The sequence below is a fragment of the Coenobita brevimanus genome, chromosome 97 (genome assembly GCF_032717465.1).
Source record: "Coenobita brevimanus isolate Jiangsu-jjx chromosome 97, ASM3271746v2, whole genome shotgun sequence".
Lineage (NCBI taxonomy): Eukaryota > Metazoa > Arthropoda > Malacostraca > Decapoda > Coenobitidae > Coenobita > Coenobita brevimanus.
The window spans coordinates 1,403,671-1,425,384 of record NC_137050.1 but is presented as its reverse complement, the minus strand read 5'-3'; the positions used below and the strand labels follow the sequence as shown (position 1 = coordinate 1,425,384).

At 43.0% G+C, this 21,714-nt stretch overlaps 1 protein-coding gene across 1 annotated transcript in view; it reads right to left on the bottom strand.

Annotated features, from left to right (window-relative positions):
* The window catches only part of LOC145413767 (uncharacterized), a 103,335-nt gene that overhangs the window by 81,283 nt on the left and 338 nt on the right, over positions 1–21,714 (bottom strand). The window contains exon 2 of the mRNA XM_080283423.1: positions 11,526–11,622. Coding sequence (XP_080139549.1) covers positions 11,526–11,622 — 97 coding nt within the window. The remainder of the gene's footprint in view (positions 1–11,525; positions 11,623–21,714) is intronic.

Sequence of the window (21,714 nt, the reverse complement as noted above, 5' to 3'; positions counted from 1 at the left end):
AGTGGCGGCACAAGCATAGATAATTAAGAGACTCGTTGCAGCCTCCTCCCAACACCCTCTAGTCCTCGGCGTCTTTCTCACACCGATCTGGAGTTAGGCAGTTCTTCCGCCACGCGTCGCTCCTGGCTGTCAAACTTGCTACACCGGGTTTAGCAACAATTAAAACTTAGCGTGCTGTCGGGAAGTTATCAGATCTCGAGATACATAATACCTAACTATTTTTGTCTGCCGTATCCTTCGTAATTAATCTTATTACTGTTAACGTTTTGATTTCCTAGCAAAGGGAATCGTAGTTCAGTTTTCTTGGTACCTGTGCTGTGAAGTAGTTAGAATTCTGGGAGCTTGGATGGAGACTGAATGAGTGTGTGGCCCACTTCCCTAAGAGTGTTGTTGATTAGTTCTCCCACTATCATGTCTCTTTCTCTTTGCTTTCCGGACCTTACCTCACCGCATCTGTGGTTAGGAAAAATAGGCATGATGATGATGATGATGATGATGATAATGGACTGATGGTGAAAAGAGGCAGGATGATGATGATGATGATGATGATTAATAATGAAGATGATGGATGGTCAGGGAAAAAGGAGGCGAGATGATGGTGATGATGATAATGATGATGATGATGACTGTGCTGGTTAGTTGTAATCCGTTTTCCTCACATATACCTGCGTATCGATCAATATTTCCATAGTTCCTGTATATATATGTATAATGTAACATGCTATTGTACGAAGTTCTTATCCACACATGTTTAGAAGCTGAACAAAAAATACACGCTATCTCCACCTGGTTGTCTGCAGGAAACAGCAGGATATTTTTCACACAACGTTCTGCATCCTTGTTCAAAATAAAAATGAGTAATGAGGGTCACGTTCCCTCCATAACTCTGCGTGGATATTTCATGTACAGCTGCTGTTTATAATGCTGCTTGAATTTAAATTAATGCTCAGGAAAGGGGTTTCATGGAGTTTCTCAGGTGGATATGGCTTCTGCTTAGTCTCCTATTTTAATTTGGCTTATTTAGAAGGTAGGTTGATCAAAGATGTACTGCAAATCAGAACATTTTCGTCGTACTGGTAGACGGAATATACCGGTACCCGAGTGTGATATATAAAACTGCCAGTGACCGTCACCAAGAGGACCAGGCCCGATAAACCAGCCCAGGTCCATAAGGAGGCTACTTATTTTTCCTACGCGTCCGACTTGGGGCATAGGCTTTAACAGTCCGTTCCCTGAGGTTCAGCAGTCCTCCTACGTAACAGACACTTTCACATGTCACCACTTCAGCACTAACACCCACCGTCCATAGTAAGTACACGATAGTGCTGTCTCATACAGGACTGGTGTACTGGTACAGGAAGAAATGTTTTACGACATGTCGGCGAGTCCTATGGTGGATCAAACGTTTGCTTTAACGAAATTCATTTTCTATAAATTGCTCCCTTCCCCAGCCGGGATTGAACCCGTGTCCACTGGGAGAGCAAACCATCTCTCTACCGACTCGGCCACCGCCTCACCCAAAATCTAACACCTCTTCCATCCATCCATCCATTCATCATCCAACCATTTTTTTTTCTGTCTCATCAGGAACTTAGGGGCCGAGGTTAGGCTACTTAGTCTTTGTCTATATTAAAACGATACAAATGAGGTACACGAGAACAGCATGATGTAGCAAAGAAAAAAATCGCCAAGGAGGAGGTGCTATACTCTTTTCACTTTAACTGGCCCAGATTTTCGTCCTCTTGCCGCTAGGAGAAAATGCTGCAACTCTACATTCTATCCACTGCTATTTTCCATAATTAGCATATTCTAGTGTTACTATAGTGTTACAACTTAGCATTCAAGATAAAGAGATGGCAATTTTAGGCCAAGTTAGAGTAAAAGGTTAGAGTAGAAAGCCTCCTAAGCTGAAAGGGTACAAGTTCAGAGACTAGCTGGGACTCTGGCTGGGACGTGGAGTTGACAGCGCGGAAGATAGCTGCACTTAGTCGACATTTGCAGGAAAGTTGCTGAACTGTCGCTTGTGAGAGAGAGAGAGAGAGCAAAAAAAAGGACACGTGCACCAGGGAATTAAGCATACTTGGTCATTACAGGGAACGAAAACAGACACGGAAGTTGAATGACCTCAGACTCTGCATTTATACTACTCGTCATTTTACGCAGAGCTGTAAGGGATAAAATGCGGTTTGTTTGAAAAGTTGCTTCATTTGGGATGGCGAATGGTCTGATATGAATATATCCATTCGTCTGTGATATAATTTCTTTCTTGCAGTTAAATTAAAATATATACGGACATATATTTTTCTTATTAATGAAGTTTAGTCTGATAATTACTGTCACAAAAGCAAATAAGCAGAATACATCATAGAGCTGTAATTCATCCCCTCACACAAATATTCCCCCTCAGTGTTGCCGCGGAAAATTAGTTTGACACATGCCCCGTCTCCTTGATGCACTGGTCCCCGCGTGAAGAGAAACTAATTAAGGCCCGGGTGTGGCGGGAGAGAAAACTTATCTATGTCGTCCTCTAAAACCCACCATCCTCACCCTCCAGACTAATTAGGCGCCTGTCCTTCACTTGACCAAGTTTATTCAAAGTGTGTGGAATAATATGAGGACAACGGTGGGCAGGTTATGTTAATGGGACGTGTTTAGGAATCCATCGTCTCTGTCTGTGCATAGGGCAGGGTTATGTGTTTTATGATCGTATTCTTTACGCTGTGAGAAATTTCATGCCACCTCTTTTTGTAATGATTTTTTCTGGACATTGCCCGAACTGCATGTCTCTGGAACTCGCTTCCCCAGAGTTGTTTCCCTCCAAATTTCAACCCACAACTGTTCAAGTCTAACTGTTACAGATGTTTTATGAACAGAGGACACCAGTAATCTGGTGTATGGATTATTATTTTTTTACTCATTTGTTTTTCCTTCCTCCTTTCTGTTATTTATAAAAAAAAATGTGTCGCCTTTTATGTTTTTTTTTTATTATTATTGCAAGTATGGAAATAACAGACGAGAGAATATTAAGATACAGTAGGCAAAATAAACTACCGAGAAAAACGTGCTTCGAAGCCCCTTGTGCCACCTAAAATACGGCTTTCATGCCTTTTTGAAGTGCCATCATGGAAGTCAGTTGCTTAAGGACAATTAAACACAAATGATATAAAAGGAAATTAGGTACGAAATTGTCTGTAGCGATTAGTGGAAGTAATGCACACAGTTGTATACACAGCCCACAGATATCAGAGGCAATTTGTCGGCCTTAAAAGTAAATATATAGATTTTCTTGTAAACAGGAATCTGAAACAGACGACAGACTTAAAAAAAGAAAAGTTTTTGATACCTGCAAAAGGGTTTAGAACACTAAAGTTAATAGTGTACCTATTATCTAATCATGAAACATTTTTTCACTCAAGGTAAAAACCATGAATAAGGGACCATCTTAAGGTATACCAGCTTTGGAAGTTTGCGGTTATAACTGCTTATCGATGCAGATTACAGAGTATAAGTAACCCACGAGAAACGGACCAATAGCGAACTTTACGTACGAAGAGGAAAAGAAAGCAAACCTTGAAGAATGTCCATATTTAGCAGAGAATGAGAAAGGAGGAGAATACGTATTAACAGATATATTCTCGTAAACAGGATACATTCAGGCGACAGCAGATATCACAGGAACTCAGGATAAGGTGGTTTGAATCTTGTGGGCAATTTGAAAAACAAAACAAAACAGAAGCTAAGAGAAGTATATAAACTAATGCGTTCTCGAAAACACGCTAAACTCTCGCCCAAACATCAGAGGCACACGGGACAATGCAGGCGGTGTTTGTTTTCTGGGCGAGCAGTTTGAAAGGATAGAGAAAGGAAGAAAATTATAAAAACAGCTACGGAAGAACTGTATATTGAGACAAATACAAGACTCTGTAATCTCAAACACACTGCACTCTCCCGGGTAACAGAGACAAGATCAAGAAACGAAGAGAACTATAAAAGCAGCTACGAAAGAACTACACATCGAGGCAAATATAAGAAACTATTATCTCACAAACACACAAGACTCTCACGGATATCGAACTCACACAGGCTAACTCAAGTGGCGTTTGGTTTCCTGGTTGTCAGAGTGCAAAGAGGCAGGATCAACGCACGGACCCGGGAGAACCTCATGCACATGGCCAATAACCCTCAGTTCTTCCGGGAGCCACGCATTTTTCCCCACTTGTTAATCAGAGGATCATTCAACTCAACCATCCCACACACACACACACACACACACACACACACACACACACACACACACACACACACACACACACACACACACACACACACACACACACACACACACACACACACACACACACACACCTCTCATCTCGAAACTGAAGGGCTCATGTGAGGTTTGCTGAATCAGACTCATTACCTCAGCGTGGGTCGTAATGTATAGCCTGAGTGACAGTGGAAATCCGTAACAACTCTTTCTTTTGCGACTTATTCTACATTATTACAAGTATATTTTATTATCCTCTTCCAGGACACTGATGAAAACTGTATCGACATTAATACGATAAACACCACACAAAACACTCTCAGATGTAATAGGCTAAATAAATCGCTACGGAGGAGGTGTTACGAACCCTTCTATGCTACTTAGAATTCGGGCCAATAATTAGAACGTTCTCTTTTTCTATCTAGTTTCATGAGTCCTTTATAACTAATCGCATTTCACTTTGCCAGTGAGAATGCAATGGGAAATGATAGAAAAGGAATTTGGAGAGAGAGAGAGAGAGAGAGAGAGAGAGAGAGAGAGAGAGAGAGAGAGAGAGAGAGAGAATACTCCAGGGTGTCTGATTACAGCCTGTCAAGAGACTGTCAAGCTCGAGTGAATTTGATTTATGGGTGCAGATATTTTACATGCTAAACGCGTACACTACAATTTCCTCTCTCCCTCCCCCTCTCTGTCTGTCTGACTGTTTGTCTGTCTGTCTGTCTGTCTGTCTGTCTCTCTCTCTCTCTCTCTCTCTCTCTCTCTCTCTCTCTCTCTCTCTCTCTCTCTCTCTCCTTGTTTACCTGTGTGTGTCTATCTGTCACTATCTGTTTGTCTTCCAGTCGATATATATATATATATATATATATATATATATATATATATATATATATATATATATATATATATATATATATATATATATACACACAGAATATATGTGTATGTATGTATGTATGTATATGTGTGTGTGTGTGTGTGTGTGTGTGTGTGTGTGTGTGTGTGAAATTAGATGGCATTTGACAGTTCTAAATTAAGGCAACTGACAATTCTAATTTGTGGGCTGGCAACGAAATCCCATTATAAAAATCTTATCAGTGGTGACAGGCAGCCTAGTTTCATTTCAGCTCAAACTTTACTTTCATCAACTTTGATATATAGATATTGTAGTGAGAAAGAGTCTGCCGGGATTCAGTAAGGCCTATAATATATAGTGTCCTCAGTGTTTTATTTCTCACCCACCTCCCCTTCCTCTCTCTCTCTCTTTCTCTCTCTCTCTCTTTTTGATGTTCTATGTTTCCTTTGTGTCTTTCACGCTTTTTGTGTTCCCTTTTCCCCTCTCTTCCTTTTAGACTTTCTTTCTATATCTCCTTTTCCCCTTTGTCTATAGCCTTTATTGCTGTCCCAGTTATCTTTCTCTCTCTCTCTCTCTCTCTCTCTCTCTCTCTCTTCACAAGTAAATAAAAAACGAAAACTATGCGATTTCCGACAAATATAAATTGTTAAGATTTATTTATCTAGAAACTGGTTAAGATTCTTGGCAAATGCGAGCCTTGTTCCTCCTTCCCTCTTCACCACAGTCTGAGAGCGGTATTTATAAAGCATCTTAACTAATTTTCACAATAAATACCTCTCCATTATAGTTGTATTGTAAGGTATTGCTTTGTATGATCATATTTCCATCCTGTTATCCTCCCTAGACGGACTGTGTTGTGTTTGGTCGTTTTATAAGTGAGGGCAAAAGTATAGGTGAAAGATCCTATACATTGTCACCTGCAGAAGATATATGAATACTTTTTTGCCCCATGAACACTTTTGCCTCACCAATGCATCATGAATATCTTTTGTCTCGTAAACATTTTTGATTCATGAACACTTTTTCATCATGGACAGGCTTTCCTCATGAACGAGTTTTCCTTCCAGAACACTTTAAGACTCACGAACACTTTTTGCCACATCAGCACCCATTATTATTCATGGACACCTTTTCGGCTTATGAACACCCCTCTTCCTTTTCACCAATTATTTTCCTACACTTCCGCTGGCAAGGTGGAGGCGGGTACTGTATTATATATCCCCGTCGTGGGTTAATGGAGCCTTCATCACTCTCTCTGCATGACATGAAGAAAAATGCCATGTTAATTTTTTGGTTTATGCATGATGAGTAATGGTGTCGAGAGGGAGGGAGATGGGAAAACAAAGGAGGGGGGACGTAAGGAGGCTGTGAAGAGAGAAGGTAACAAGGGCTGCAAGGGAGGTGGTACAAAAAGCCGCAAAAAGGGCCGTAGAGGGCTGCAAAACGGTTGTATGAAGAGGCTGTAAAAGGGCGCTGTAAAAAGGACAAAAAGGGTGTTGTAAAGAAGTGCAAAAAGGAGCTGTAAAGGGGGCAAAAAGGGGCTGTGAAGGGGTGCATGAAGGGGCTGTAAAGGGGTGCAAAAATGGGGACGTAAAGAGGCAAAAGAGAGCTGGAAAAGGGGTGTAAAGGGAGGCTGTAAAGGGGGGAAAAAGGCTCTAATTGGGCAAAAGGGACCTGCAGTGTGGGGAGAGAAAGTCATAATGTAGCTGCAAAGAAAGAGGGTGTTGGAGGGGGGAGATCCTTATTTCACATCTACAATCTAAACCTAACAAAACGCGGTCCTAAGAGTCAAAGCTAAACTAACCTAACCTAACCTCGGTCCTAGAAGTCAAAGCTAACCTAACCTAACCTAAACTTGGTATTCTTGTAAATGAGAAAGTATGGGATGTGGGGCTGGCTATCGTCTAGTCTCCTGTGTTTATTTTTGGTGCGTTCATTAATATCGCATCTTCCTTTCACGCTCATATCTCATTCATACTGTGCCTTTGATGGCGTTATCTTCGCTCCTTAGCGCTTCATTAGCTGCACTCTTTTCACTTTAACTTGGCGCAGGGTTTCGCATTTTTGCCGCTTATTTCACGAGATCACTGGTCAAAAAAGACAACGGTATACCTCCATATTATTTCCACAGCACTTCTTCGTGACTGGCAAGGTACTTTAATGTTAATCCATTGCCACAACTGAACATTCAAGATGGAAAGAAGGTAATTTTAGGTCAGGTTAGAGTGAAAAAAGTGTAGTTTGCAAAATTCATTCCTTGTGGCCTCATTAATAAGGCAGCTCCTTCCCTGCCCACTTCTCCCTCATGCTGGGTCTTTGCCGTGTTATCTTCAACCCTTAACACCTTAACACCTTAATTTGACCTAAAATTGTCATCTCTCCATCATTAAAGCTGACTCGTAAGGATATATTTACACTACAGTATGATGCTAGTCACGAAGAAGTGCTATGGACATGATACAAAATCGTAGCCTTTTTTTTCCGCCATTGAGCCACTTGAAATAAACATCAAAAGGACTAAAATCTGGGCCAAGTGAAGATGAAAGGACTATGGGAGAAAATTGAGACTCAGCAAATATTAACTGTCTGCCCTAATGACCCTCGTGTGGTGGATAGGCATTGATTTAAGCCTTCTTCTTTTCTTATCTCACTGTCAGAACACACACACACACACACACACACACACACACACACACACACACACACACACACACACACACACACACACACACACACCACGACAGAAACATTCGGGAACAATTCTTTTTCTGGACGGCCGAAGAAATTCTCACACTCCCCCTTCCCGCTTGGTGCAGACGGAATTCCCCTTTTGCAAAAACTGATTTATTGCATTTTATTGAAGTCTTGTGTGTGTGTGTGTGTCCGCGAAAAAACTAAGGCTTGGAAGTTTGACGAGCGGGAAGTTTTAAAGGCGAGAGCGGCTTGTTAGTGGTCTGTACCTGCTGGATTTTGTTTCTTGGTCACCGTGAGATTTCGATTTTGAGACTGCATGCTGACGATTTTATTTATTAATTTATTTATTTATTTCCTTATTTATTTACCATTTTTGTAAATCTTTAAATCATCTTTGAACGTAAGTATCCACTCATCCACCATCCAGTTCAGCACTGCTTTCAAAACCAGTAGCATACGAACCCAGGGCTTGCCTACAAATTTCAGACGCATAAGGGAAGTGTTAGCAGTGACATGCTATACCACCAAGTGCTGACTGCTTTCTTGTATGATTTTCGCCTAACGTAATAAACAGCTTCCTGGCGAATACATCAGCTGGCGCGTCATTCAGTGCAAAGTCACCTTAAAATAGCACTACCTCGGGTCATAGGATGGTGGGCCTTCCTTCCTGCCACAGTATCATACAGGAAAGCTGGGTTCTGTGCGGTAGGTAACTGAACCCAAAAGTAAGGTGACGGGTTCTGAATAACAAGGAACTGACAAGTGATCGAAAAGGCTGGATATATATGTACAGAGGAGCACATAGCGAGGGTTTAGCATAACTTTTGTAACTTAATAATCAACAGAATGAGTATGTGACATTTGTATGTATGCGCGTGTACGAAGATCGAAAGGTATGGTAGAATCTCCCCCCCCTCGAAAAAAAAAGAGTTAATAATAATAATAATGGAATAAACGCCTGCCCATGACACGGCGGTGGTCTGGTCTCCTCTCAGCCTGGACGTATGAAACTGACACACGACTCCCTCGGGCATCGCTCCTCCTGTGGCTGCAGCAGAGTTACATTGATTTTATCTGGGCAGACGAGCCTACAAGAAACTGTCTGGCCTTGCATTTCCAGTGTTTTCTAATTTTAACTTTTGACTAGCTACTCTAATATTGTTACTTTCACTTTAACTATTTTGACATTTAATTTAACTCTAGACAGATAGACAGATAGCAGGTAATTGATAGACAGGTAGATAAATAGACAGACAGGTAATTTTTAGATAGACAGATAATCGATAACTAGGTAAATAAATTGATAACAGATGGATAGGTAGACAGACAGACAGAGAGATTGATAAATAGACAGATTTTAACCAAGTCCATAGCTACCTAACAGCACAACGTCCCTCCTTGCCGCACTCGATATATGCTACTGAAATTCACCCATAATCCGCCTTCATAATCGAATGACTGACTAAGCCACTCGGTAAGCGAAATATGGCTTAAAAGTGAAAGCTGTTACACCTTTTTCATTCGTATTCATTTTATCACACACACACACACACACACACACACACACACACACACACACACACACACACACACACACACACACACACACACACACACACACACACACACACACACACACACACACATTACACTATCAATTCCCTCAAACAAACATTATTGAAAATGTAACAGAGGCATTATGTGAGCGATATGTGTCACAAGAAAGTTGGCGGTGATACGTGAGAGCAGAAAAGGTTATTGTGGTGCCATGAGAGCAGAGTCAGTGAAAGCAGAGGGGGCTGGAGTGTATGTAAGAGCAGAGGAATGAGGAGGCAGGAAGTAAGTGACGGGAGTGAGATAGGACGTGGGGGTGAGGCGGTAATTGTGTGTTAGGGAGGGGATAAAGGAGGCAAGGGTGAGGAAGCTAGGGGTTAGGCAGTCAAGAGATGACGTAGGCAGGGGGTGATGTAGGAAGGGAGTGGGGCAGGCAGGGAGTGGGGCAGCAAGGAGTGAGGCAGCAAGGGAGTGGGGCAGCAAGGAGTGAGGCAGCAAGGAAGTGGGACAGGAAGAGAGTGGGGCAGGCAAGGAGTAGGGCAGACAGGGAGTGAGGCAGGCAGGGGTGAGGCTGGCAGGGGTAAGGCAGGGGTGTGACAGTGTGGCTCTGCACACAACAAGGCCAGACTAATTACCTCCTTGTTCACCCCCTCCAGGCACAGCCAGGAGGTCAGGCAGGGAGGCAGAGGGAAAGGATGAGAAGCAAGGAAGGAGGGAGGCAAAGAGGTAGGTTGGAAGGCAGGATAGGAAAGAGGGAGGCAACAGAGGCATGCAGGTAGGTAGGTAGAAAGGGAGAGGGGCAGGCAGGGAGAAAGGTGAAAAAAGGGAGGAAGGGTGGGAGGCAGGCAGGGTGGAAGGGAGACAGGCAGGTAGGTAGATAGGCAGAGAGGAAGGCAGGAGGTCAGGCAGGCAGGCAGGGAGAATCAGAGGGGAGTCGGCGAGGGGGATGTAAGTGGATAAGCAGCAGGAGGTGAGAGAAGGAGGGAAACAAATAATGAGAGAGAGAGAGAGAGAGAGAGAGAGAGGGAGGGGGGGAGGGGGGGAGCACACGAAAAGAAAAATTAAAGCAAACAGACAAAGAGCAAGGGAATGAAAACGAAAGATTGTGGAAAACGAACAAGGACGCTGGAAAAGAAGGAAAGGGAGAAGTAGCGAAAGGGAAACAGAGAAAGCCTTCGAAGAATTATTTTAAATCTGAGAAGCGGTGGAAGGTAAGAGGATTATGGCGTGCAAAGGGACAGACATTGATATTTATACTTTTCTTGCTCTCTTCTTTATTCTGAGTGAGACGCGTGCAAGCTGTCCTCTCTTCACACTTTTCTATGAGGCATTTAGAGTAGCAGTGACATTAGCCTAAAAGTGTTTGGATTTCATAACATCGAGAATTCTTCAAGGAGATAAAGTTTCCTCTAAAGATTTTTCACTGAGCGTCAAGTTGGTACGGAAGTGTTTTTCTGGCCTGTTGAGGTTAGGATGAACATAGGCAATATTTTTCTAATGTAGTCCCTCGTCCAGTGACATGACGTAAGAGATAAGCTAAGTTTATTTTGAAACATAACTCGAGGCTGGCGAACAGTGAGACAAATATTTATGTATTCGCGATTCTCACATTTCCCTCCTATTATGTTTTCCTCTACTAGCGACGAAGACGGACAAGGAGACGCTTTAGACGCATTAGAGGTCTTCACATCATCATCACCACCACCACCACCACCACCATCATCATCATCATCATCATCATCGTCCTGACATTTTTACTTCTCTCACCCTAAACATGGTCTGAGGTAGGACCAAGGTACAAGAAAATAAAGAAGAAAATGGGAGAATTATAAACAGAACACCCAGTGAAATGCACATTGCACTCAACACTTCTCGATATTCAGTTGCCTCTCCTTAGCACGCTTTTAACTTCTAGAACTATTATTATGCTCTGTACGACCTCCTCAACACACACACACACACACACACACACACACACACACACACACACACACACACACACACACACACACACACACACACACACACACACACACACACACCATGTCCACAACAACACAGTTATATCCTTCATCATCGTCAACATTTTGGGCGTCGGTCTCAAGATACGAGTATTTCTTGGGGAGAAAAAAAAAAGAAAAAAAGAAATCACAATACCTCTTACGCTCGGTCAGCACCATCAAGATTATATCGACTGGGGCAGCTAACTCCTGAGATTTCTTTGCCTCGTCATTGTTGCTCGCTCGTGCTGACTCTACACAAGGGGCCCTATTTATAGAAGATCCTAATTAGTTTTTACGAGAAACAAGTACATATAGCATCTAGCCCAAGTTGTATCATAAATCAGTTTCTCTCATTTATCACTTAAGCATTCACTCTAGTATGATGATGATGAAAAAGATATAAACAAAAACTCATATGCACGGCTTATGATAACGCAAGATTATTAATAGAGTCCTAAGATTGTTCAGTCTTTTCTGCTGGGTGGGTCAACTCTATATTTCCAACAGCTCTGTACTTTCAACAACTCTGTATTTTCAACCAGAAGGCCTTTTTATTTAATCCCTGCCATCTCCAGACATTTTATTCAACTAAGGAAAGACCTCTTGTGGTGAAAGTGTTAAGTAAATGGCTTCATGTAACCCTACCCCTAGTACGAATATTTTCCCTGAACTTAGTAATAAAATTGACGACAGGGAGTACGAATAAAAAGATCGTAGCCTACTTGATCTGAAAGGGTTAGGAGTACTTTGAGGGTCGTATAAGGCGAATATAATGCTAAAAATGGTTGGATAAGAAAGATGAACGTTTAGTAAGCTTCGTCAGTGCGTCCTTCCCGAAACACCATTATAGTCAAAGATCCCTAACCCCCTTTCAACTTTATTGATGATCATGTGTAGTCAGATTGCAGGGTCGATTTGACTAGTAATCAAGGAGACTCATTCCTTCTTCTGACCCCCTTTCAGTTCAGTTGATGACCAAGTGTATTCAGAGTGTGGGGTTGATTCGACTAGTAACCAAGGTCACTTATTCCTACTTCATAACTAAAGTGCATCAAATTTCACTCAACCACGACTTCGTATTCAAGGTGTTTCAGTGACCCAGTTCCTTCAGATGAAAACAGACTCATTGTAGTACCGAGCAGTCTATCAGGAAGGAACGTGGGTGTGTGTGAGGCTGGGTGTGGGAGGAGGCACATGAGAAGCCTTGCAATGGGGTGGGAGTGAGAGAACCGGGTGAGAGGGTGGAAGGAATGAGAGAGGGAGGGTGGGAGTAATGAGAAGGGTAGAATGGAAGGAATGAGAGAGGGAGGAGTGGAGGTATGAGAGAGGGTGGGTGGGAGGAATCAGAGGTGGAGGGTAGGAGTAATGAGAGGGGGGGGCTGGGGAGGCGTGAGAGGGGGAGGGGGGGGAACAAGACAACACCATAAACCACTCAGCCGGTGTCAATTTCTCCTCACAGCCCAATCCACTCTGCTTATTTTACCTGCTTTACTTTGTCTAATGTACTTGCTTTACCCAGTTTACATGCCTTATATAATTCACTCCTCCCTGTTTTACCTACTTTACTTACTTCATATAATCCACTCCTACCTATTTTATCCACCTAGCTTTATAAATCCACATCTTCCAATTTTGCCTATTTTACTTATTTTAAATGATGGACTTGCTTTACCTGCTTTTCTATTTTACATACTTTATTCCTGAGAGCGAAGGGAGGCTGCTCTTATATTCTTCGTTACATATTCTAATAACGTAAAAATTCAGGTATTACAGCTAATCTAGAACACAACACATATGCACCTGTAATCCTCTCAGCCTGTGTTTGTTCGGCCCATACAACATAATCCAATCCTATCTTTTTCGCCTGCGAGTACTTTATGCAAGAGAGGGGAGGAAGGCTGCCCAGAATGCCTCTCCGTTACATTTTCGAATATCACTGAGATTTAGACTTGATACATGCCATATATAGTAATTTGAGAGCAGTATTCTCTAGCTTCAAGAGTTTCAGTGCCGTACCTTTTGTGTTGACGAATGATGTGAAATTTTGCATACCGTAAAATTGAGCGATTAATCTAATTTAAAAGAGAATTGATAGGCAATTATAGTAATTTAACTCTTTCATGGTCGGTACAACTCCAGCATATTATTCCTGCTGCCCCCAGACACTGTATATATATAACTGATTGTATTACAGTATCCTGAGAATGTTGGTACTACTGCTATAAACCCTTTCACGGTCGGAGAATCATGGCATTTACTCTAACCTCAGACGATGTCATTTAGCTGGAAGAGAGTCATAGGAGCCTGAGAGGAGCAATCTAGCCTAACCTCAGAGTTTTCGGTGCTGTTCCTTTTGTGTCTGTTGGAGAATGAAGTTGGGGCCGGAAATTACAAGTGCCTGTGTGTGTGTGTGTGTGTGTGTGTGTGTGTGTGTGTGTGTGTGTGTGTGTGTGTGTGTGTGTGTGTGTGGAGAGGGGCGCAGCATGTCAGGGGAGGATGAAAGGAAGGGTGGGGGTAGGATGGCAGGTGGTAATGGAAGGGAAGGGGGACAGGGCCGATGACAGCAAATGGAATCTTATACTACGGCTCTGAGCATCACACAAACACCGCCTAGCCATCAAACTGAACATAGATCAAGTCGGGTAATACGACGTTAATAAAGTATATATCCATTACTATCTTCTTTTGTTTGGCTCGTATGAACGGGACCATAAGATTGTTAACGATACGAGCATTAACACTTTGAACCGTACCTCACTCTATAATACAATATCAGTTGAATAAAGCAGAGGGTAACTGAAATACAATACTAGAGATGTCCTAACCATGTGAGAGTTGAAACCGAAGGATATTACAGTGATGAATACAGTTTACAAGAATTATAGTAGGTGAGTCTAATGTTCAGGAATGCCAACAAACCAGCGAAAGGGAGGCCAGGCAGCAGGATTACAGCCCGGCTCTCCATCATCCCTTCTAATTATTGACGCGGCTCCAGAGGGTCTGAATAATTCCTCTGTGTTCCCTCCTGTCTGCGTTTGTTAAGGATGAAGGACTACCCCATTACAGTGTCGGGAATCTAGCTGAATATAGAGCTGGGTCTGGCGCCGGTGCGTATTACCAGCATATGTTATCATTAAGTGGGGTTCTGATGGCGATACCGGGGGATCTGTGAGTGTGATGTGAAGCGCTATGCTATAACTGAAGGGAAATTAAAACAAAATTATTAGTGGCTTTATAGAAAAATAGGATAATGTAAAGATATCCGATTTTTAAAGTTTTGTAAAGGCTTAATTTGAGATCAGAGACAACCTTCCGTTAACGCTCCACAGTTCGTGTCCAAGAAGTAGTCAGAGGCTTTTCTATCATGTAAACACTCCTAGGAACATAGGGTGATGTACTACGGTTTCAATGAACTGGTCTACGGTGGCCTACCCTCGGACGCACCTGTGCCTTGGGGTGTTCGTGGCTCCTGAGAAGAAACCCACGGACTAGGTGTTTCAGATACATTATGTCAACCGTGTCACACCCACCAGGCATAGTGTGAATAGTGTTTTGAAGGGACTTGGACTGACCCACTCCTAGTTAACTCCGCTAACCAGATGACTTTTTTGTATTCTTGCTATCTGCGAACGCCCTATCAACTCCAGTACACCAAACCTGTATGAGACGGCCCTAGCATGTGTCCAATAAGGATGGTAGGTGTTAGAGCCAAAGTGGTGACATGTGTAGGTGTGTGGTACGTAAGAGAACTGTTCGGCCACAGGGAACAGGCAGTTTGAAAAGGCTATGCTTCCTCCCCGTTCACTTTCTACCCTATCCCATTCTCTTTCTCTAGTTCATCTTTATTCTCCTCTTCCTCTCCTCCCTCCTCTTTTCTTCCCTTTCTGCTGCAATTTAACCATTCCTCTTCTTCCCTTCTCCTACAGCCTCCACCCTCCACCGCCCCAGGTCTAATCTCCCATCCAGCCCTCGTAACTCTCATTCATATACCATCCAGTTATCACCTTCCTCATTCCCCTCTTACATTTTTACTCTCTCTCTCTCTCTCTCTCTCTCTCTCTCTCTCTCTCTCTCTCTCCATTCTTGTCCACCTCTCACCAACTTTTATCTCTTCTCTAGCTCTCACAACTCATATGTTATCCCGTATTACCCTCCTATCCTCCCCCCCCCTCTCCCTCTCCTGCATTTTAATTCCTTCCCTCTCCCTCCTCTTTTACTCCTCTCCCCTCCTCCCTTTTCCTCCATTCTCCCTTCTCTCTTCCAGCAGTATAATCTTTTCTCTCTCTCCCTTCTCCTCTTTCTCTCTCTACGGCATTTTAGCTCTCACTCCCCTCTTCTGTTTTTCTCTCTTCTCTCTTTTCCTCTCCCTTCTGCTGCAGTCAGCCATTCCTCCTCATCTCCCTCCACTTCCTCTCTCTGCTCGTTCATCCCCTTCCTCTGTCCCCTCCCAATATCCTCCCCTCCCTCTGATGTCCCGTCTCTGTTTCTTCCTCTTTCTCAGACGTTCTTTTCTTTTTCCTCCCTCATCATGCTGCAGTTTAACCATTTCTCTTTCTCCCCCTCCTTCCTTCTCCCCCCTCCCTTCATCTCTCCCCCCCAGCGTCTCTTATCTCCCCTCCAAGCTCTCGTAACTCTCATTCATATACGATGCAGTTATCACCCCAGTCTCTCACGGCTCTCACCAGTTTTACTCAGCCACCCCCAACAAAGAAGGACCTATGTCTATATTTTCTCAATTTTGCTTTATTACCATACGCTGCAATGTTCTCTATTTTTATTTAGTACTATTTCAGCCCGAGGACGTCTTTTTTTCTTTTCATTCTTGGTAACAGGACGATTTTATTAAGCTACTGTTAGACCTTGCATAGTGTACAATAGGAATTTGTTCTTCCTGACCCTTTCAGTGTGAGTTGTTATTATTATTATTATTATTATTATTATTATTATTATTATTATTATTATTATCATCATCATCATCATCATCATCCTAACCCCATTACCCAGTACTGAAGTAAATGAAGTAAGCTGCAACCAGATACAGAAACAGGAAACCACGTGTACTCGAAGAAATACACAGAGAAGAGTGTCCTTCTTATAGCCTATCATTGTTCTACTTGTTTAGATATTAAAAAAAAATGTAGCAACGCTGAATGGGGAGTGAATGGAGGTGAGTTCCCTTTCACTGGGCATTGTATTGGCGCGCTCTCTCTCTCTCTCTCTCTCTCTCTTTGTTTACTTTCCATTCCTGGTTCTGGGTTTCTGTGCAGCCCGTGGACGAGTAAATGGGGCAGGGTGATGATGATGATGATGATGATTTTTGGCAAACTCATTTTTTTTTTTTTTTTTTTTTTTAAGGTTGTGTAGATCAGATATTCATTCTCAGATCTTTAGTGGAAAAGTTTCTAGAGAAGGGAAAGAAGTTGTATGCGGCTTTCATGGATTTGGAGAAAGCATATGACAGGGTGGATAGACTAGGATTGTGGAAAGTGTTAAGAATATATGGAGTAGATGGGAAGTTGTTGAATGCTGTGAAGAGTATGTACGATGGTGCGAAGGCTGCAGTGTGTGTGGATGGTGAACTAAGTGAATTTTTCTCTTTGAAAGTTGGGTTGAAACAGGGATGTGTCATGTCTCCATGGTTGTTCAATCTGTACATGGATGGGGTAATAAAAGAGGTACAAGGTAGGGTAGTGGATGTTGGAGTGGCCCTGGTGAGAGAGGATAGTGTTTGGAAACTCCCTGTGCTGTTGTTTGCAGATGATACTGTGTTGTTGAGTGAAGACGAAGGGGAGCTGCAAGGCTTGGTGGATGAGTTTGGGAGAGTGTGTAAGAAACGGAATCTAAAGGTGAATGTAGGGAAGAGTAAAGTGATGGTCTTTGAGAGAGGTGAAGTCAGTGAATGTACAGCGAGGTTGGATGGTGAGGAATTGGAAAATGTGAGTACGTTTAAGTACTTGGGTAGTGTGATGAGTAAGGATGGAGGTCTGGAGGGTGAAGTGCTTGAAAGGGTACAGCAGGGAAGAAAGGTTGCTGGTTCTTTGAAAGCAGTGATAAGAAACAGGGAAGTGAGCATGGAAGTGAAAAAGTTACTACATGACAGTATTGTGATACCAACTCTAACGTACGGAAGTGAAGCTTGGACGTTGTTGGAAGGACACAAGTCAAGAGTGAGAGCAGTGGAAATGAGTTATTTAAGAGGAGCCTGTGGAGTCACATGGAGAGACAGGCTGACGAATGAGGATATAAAGGAGCGTTGTGGTGTTGATGTGGATGTGATAGGAAGCGTTATGAGGAACATACTGAGGTGGTTTGGCCATGTGGAGAGGATGGAGGGTGAAAGACTGACGAAGAGAGTGTATGTGAGTGAGGTGGAGGGGGAAAGAGGGAGGGGGAGGCCGAGGATGAGATGGAGGGATGGGGTGGAGAGGTATATGAGAGAGGGGGGTGTGAGTTGGGAGCAGGGGAGTGAAATGGCGGGGGACAGGGCGACTTGGAGGCGATTTGTTTGTGGCCACCCCAAACGGGACTGAGGCGTCTGGCAATAGATAGATAGATAGATAGATTTTTTTTTCTCTTCAGCTCAGCAAGTCGTCTCCTTGATTTCCGAAATGAGAGAAGTATATTGCGTCAGTTCAAAATAGCCCATGAAGTGAGATCTCGATATTGCCTTGTATTAGAGAGAGAGAGAGAGAGAGAGAGAGAGAACATCCCCAGTTCAGCCCGTCACACCTCAATAATTTCTAACATACGAACCAATTTCTCTCGTAAGTCTGAATACATTACCCTTTTGCGTCCCTAATAGCATCTTAGTGATAAATGTGAGCCTTAATTTGTGGCATTATAGGTAATGATGTATCGTCTGGAAAATGCCAGGTAATAATATCACTAATGAGGGTAATACGTAGGATAAAGCAATAAATGACGAGGTTTAATTTTGGTTATTAATTAATTTACATTACGAGGGGATGCTGACCTGGCACTTGTTTACGAGTGTGCACGTATAAAAATACATACATACCTGCACAAAGACACACACACACACACACACACACACACACACACACACACACACACACACACACACACACACACACACACACACACACGAATATGGAAACACGCACACACCTCCCACACTCCTTCCTTGTCTCACCCATCCTGCAAACCCTCCTCTCCACCAACCTCTCTGCCCTTCTGCCTGCCTGACAAGACGCCGCAATTCTGTTATCTGCTCACCAACGCTGGCCTAACTGTAAACTTAAGCAAAACGCCCACCGCTCGTCTTGCCTGGCCCACGGATTATGAAGCAACTTGTCTTTCTTGCCTCGCTCTGATAAGCCACACGGATGACTATACTTCTTCTAATTAGAGATTTTTACAGGAGTAGTTTGGGCTCCACGTGTGTGTGTGTGGGTGTGTGGGTGGGTGGGTGGGTGGGTGAGTGTGTGCGCCGCTTGGATAGGAAATTGGTTAAGGGATGGGATGGACGAGGCAGAATAAGGGTGTGATGAACGATGTGAGGAAGGAAGGACTTGTGGTGGGGAATGTGCTAACTAACCTAGTTTAATCCGCTTCTCACAGTGCACACGGGCATAACCCAGCAGTCATAATCCATGCTGACGGTGTGGCTGTAGTAGGAACGGTGACTGGGCAGCTAGAACTCACAGTAATTGACCCTACTTCACATCACAGGAGAAATGAACGGCGAGGAGAATATTATATTTATCCTACTCATTTATTTACTTATTTATGTATTTAATTTTTGTCTACGTAGCGTCGGGGCCAAAATTTCGCCTGATATTTCATCCTATTAGCGTCTCACTTTCCTCTGCTGGCTAATATTCCTAAGCTATATGAGGACTGGTGAGTTTTTCTGACCATAGGTGATTCTCTTTGGTATGATGTGTCAAGGGGCAAAGTGACGGATATCCTTTAAGTCTGCAGCGGACGCAGTGGAAGAGCAAACCAGATTTAATTTCTGACTAAACTTCAGCTTAGAATACACTTTTTCACGCGGTTATACAGAGTGTCCATAAGGTAACTATTTTAGTGAAGTATTGTCGTGAATATATTAGTGAAGTAGTGTAATAAAAAATAGAGAGGAATATATACAGTATGAAAACAGTTTATTCTTTATTCACCTGTTACGGGTTATTTTCGAACTGCCAATTAAAATGTATAAAAAGAACAATTTTATGATATTTCGCCATTTTATCTTCTGTTCTAGTCCAGAATTTTGAAATATGTGCAGAGTTTTATATGCGACTCTCACGATTTTCAAAACTGACAAGAACCAAGAGGGATACCGATATATTGCTTTCTACGGTCAAACTTTTTAAATATTTTGGTCACCTTTACCATTTCCCTTGCCCTTACATTCTCCCCTCCTTTCCATCTCCCTTTCCTTCTCCCCTTCCCCATTGATATTCTCTTCCATCCTTCCCTTCCTGTTCTAACCTTCCCTTCATACATCCTCTCACCTTCAATCTCTCCTCACCCTACCTCTTCTTGCCTCTCCCCCTACCCACAACGTTTCAGGTCTCCTGCTCCATTCCTCTTCCGATTTCCCCTTTTTCCTCCCTTCATCCCTAACCCCTGCTCCATTCCTACCCTCCCCTCTTCATTCTTGCACTCTTTCCCTTCCCCCTCCTTCTTCCCTCACTTCCTTCTCTTCTTTCTCTCTCTCATGAGCTCTCTTTCCCTCCTCCCTTTTCATCCTCTCTCTCATCTCTCTCTCTCTCTCTCTCTCTCTCTCTCTCTCTCCCCGCATCCCCATTTCCACGTAATGTCAAGAAATCCACGAAGCCAGAGATAAATATAATACAAACATTTTAAGTTGCAGGAATTTCCCCACTTCTCTCCCCTAGTCTCTCCCTAATTGCCACTACGTGAGAGGACAGCCTGATGTCGTGTTTTAAGCAGAGTATTCCCAAGTGAGGTCTTATTTGGAGCTGAGACGCGGAGGTGGTTGTGTTTTGGGAAGGAAAATATTAGTGTAAGAGAGAGAGAGAGAGAGAGAAACTATCAAAAACTGAATGTACAAGGGCAGGTATGGATAACCTTCACTAAAAACGTGTGGTCTTATCAAGGAAAGCAACCCGAATCGCACAATACATTGTCTAAGAGCTGAATTCCTCCCATTCTTTCATTTATACTACGACTCACTGCAGTTAACATACAATTAGCATTTCAATCCTTCATTGCATAATTAAATAACGCCATCCTCTGCCCAGCACTATACTTAAAAAATAAACACAACACACAAACGCATAGCCACCTCAAACCATCCGGACCAAAAGCCAAAAATGGATTCCTCCGTGATCTCCCGCCAGATATTCGTCCCATTGTAACTATCCTTCACAGAGGGAGACGAGTTTACACAGCTACACTATGATATGGCTGTCACTCTTCTCTGCTAACAAAAGTAAGCACATGTTCACAAAATACTTCACTCTACCGTCGGAGTAATACAGTCCCTCTCACCACAATACATATATTCAGGTAGGCAGGAGACCATACTACGTTCATGGCAACGCTTAAATGATCGAGAAACCTTGTCACTTTTTGGATTCAAACTGTAACCATGTCACCTTGTATCAAGGCGAATGAATCCTCATTTAAGCACTGGCATGGTCGTACTCTCAAGTGAAAAAGTAGAGCCTCTAGAGTTGTGCGGCAGAACAATATGTTAGGGTATATTTTTTACGACAATGACTGGTGAGAGAGGCCCTTGCTAACACGGCAGACAGAGCCAGTTGTCCCGCGGCACCGTCAATATTCAGCCTACACAGCGACCCTCCTCTGTCTACGCTCAGCTAAAACCCTTGTGGAAATTGACTGCAATTTGTCACACCGACGCGTGGAGTTTCTTTGTCTCTTTCTGCAGGTCCTTTACAAAGTATTAGTAGTAGCTGCAACCTCGAGCTCATCTGAATGTGAACCCAGTGGACTGTAGGCTTAAGTTTCATTGCTCCTGCAGTCCACCATCTTCCTCTCGGGGGATAGGGAAGGGCCTGAGGGACGCGTGCATAACCAGGTAGGTCCACCCTCCAGTAGTAATTATGCCACCACATGAAAGCGTCTCCCTCCTTCACCCTTTTACAGAAAAGAACAAATATTCGGAGATCTTGACCGTAACCCTCACCAGCGTCGGCTATCGATCACACAGCTCCCACCTGACCCAGGATTTTTTCTGTACATGCACAAAATCGTCTGGCAGTTGTCGGAAGATTATATGATGCTAACAGGTCACTGCCATTGGATATACCGTATATATCTATCTGTCTATCTATCTATTACATCTATCTATCTATCTATCTATTATATCTATCTATCTATCTATC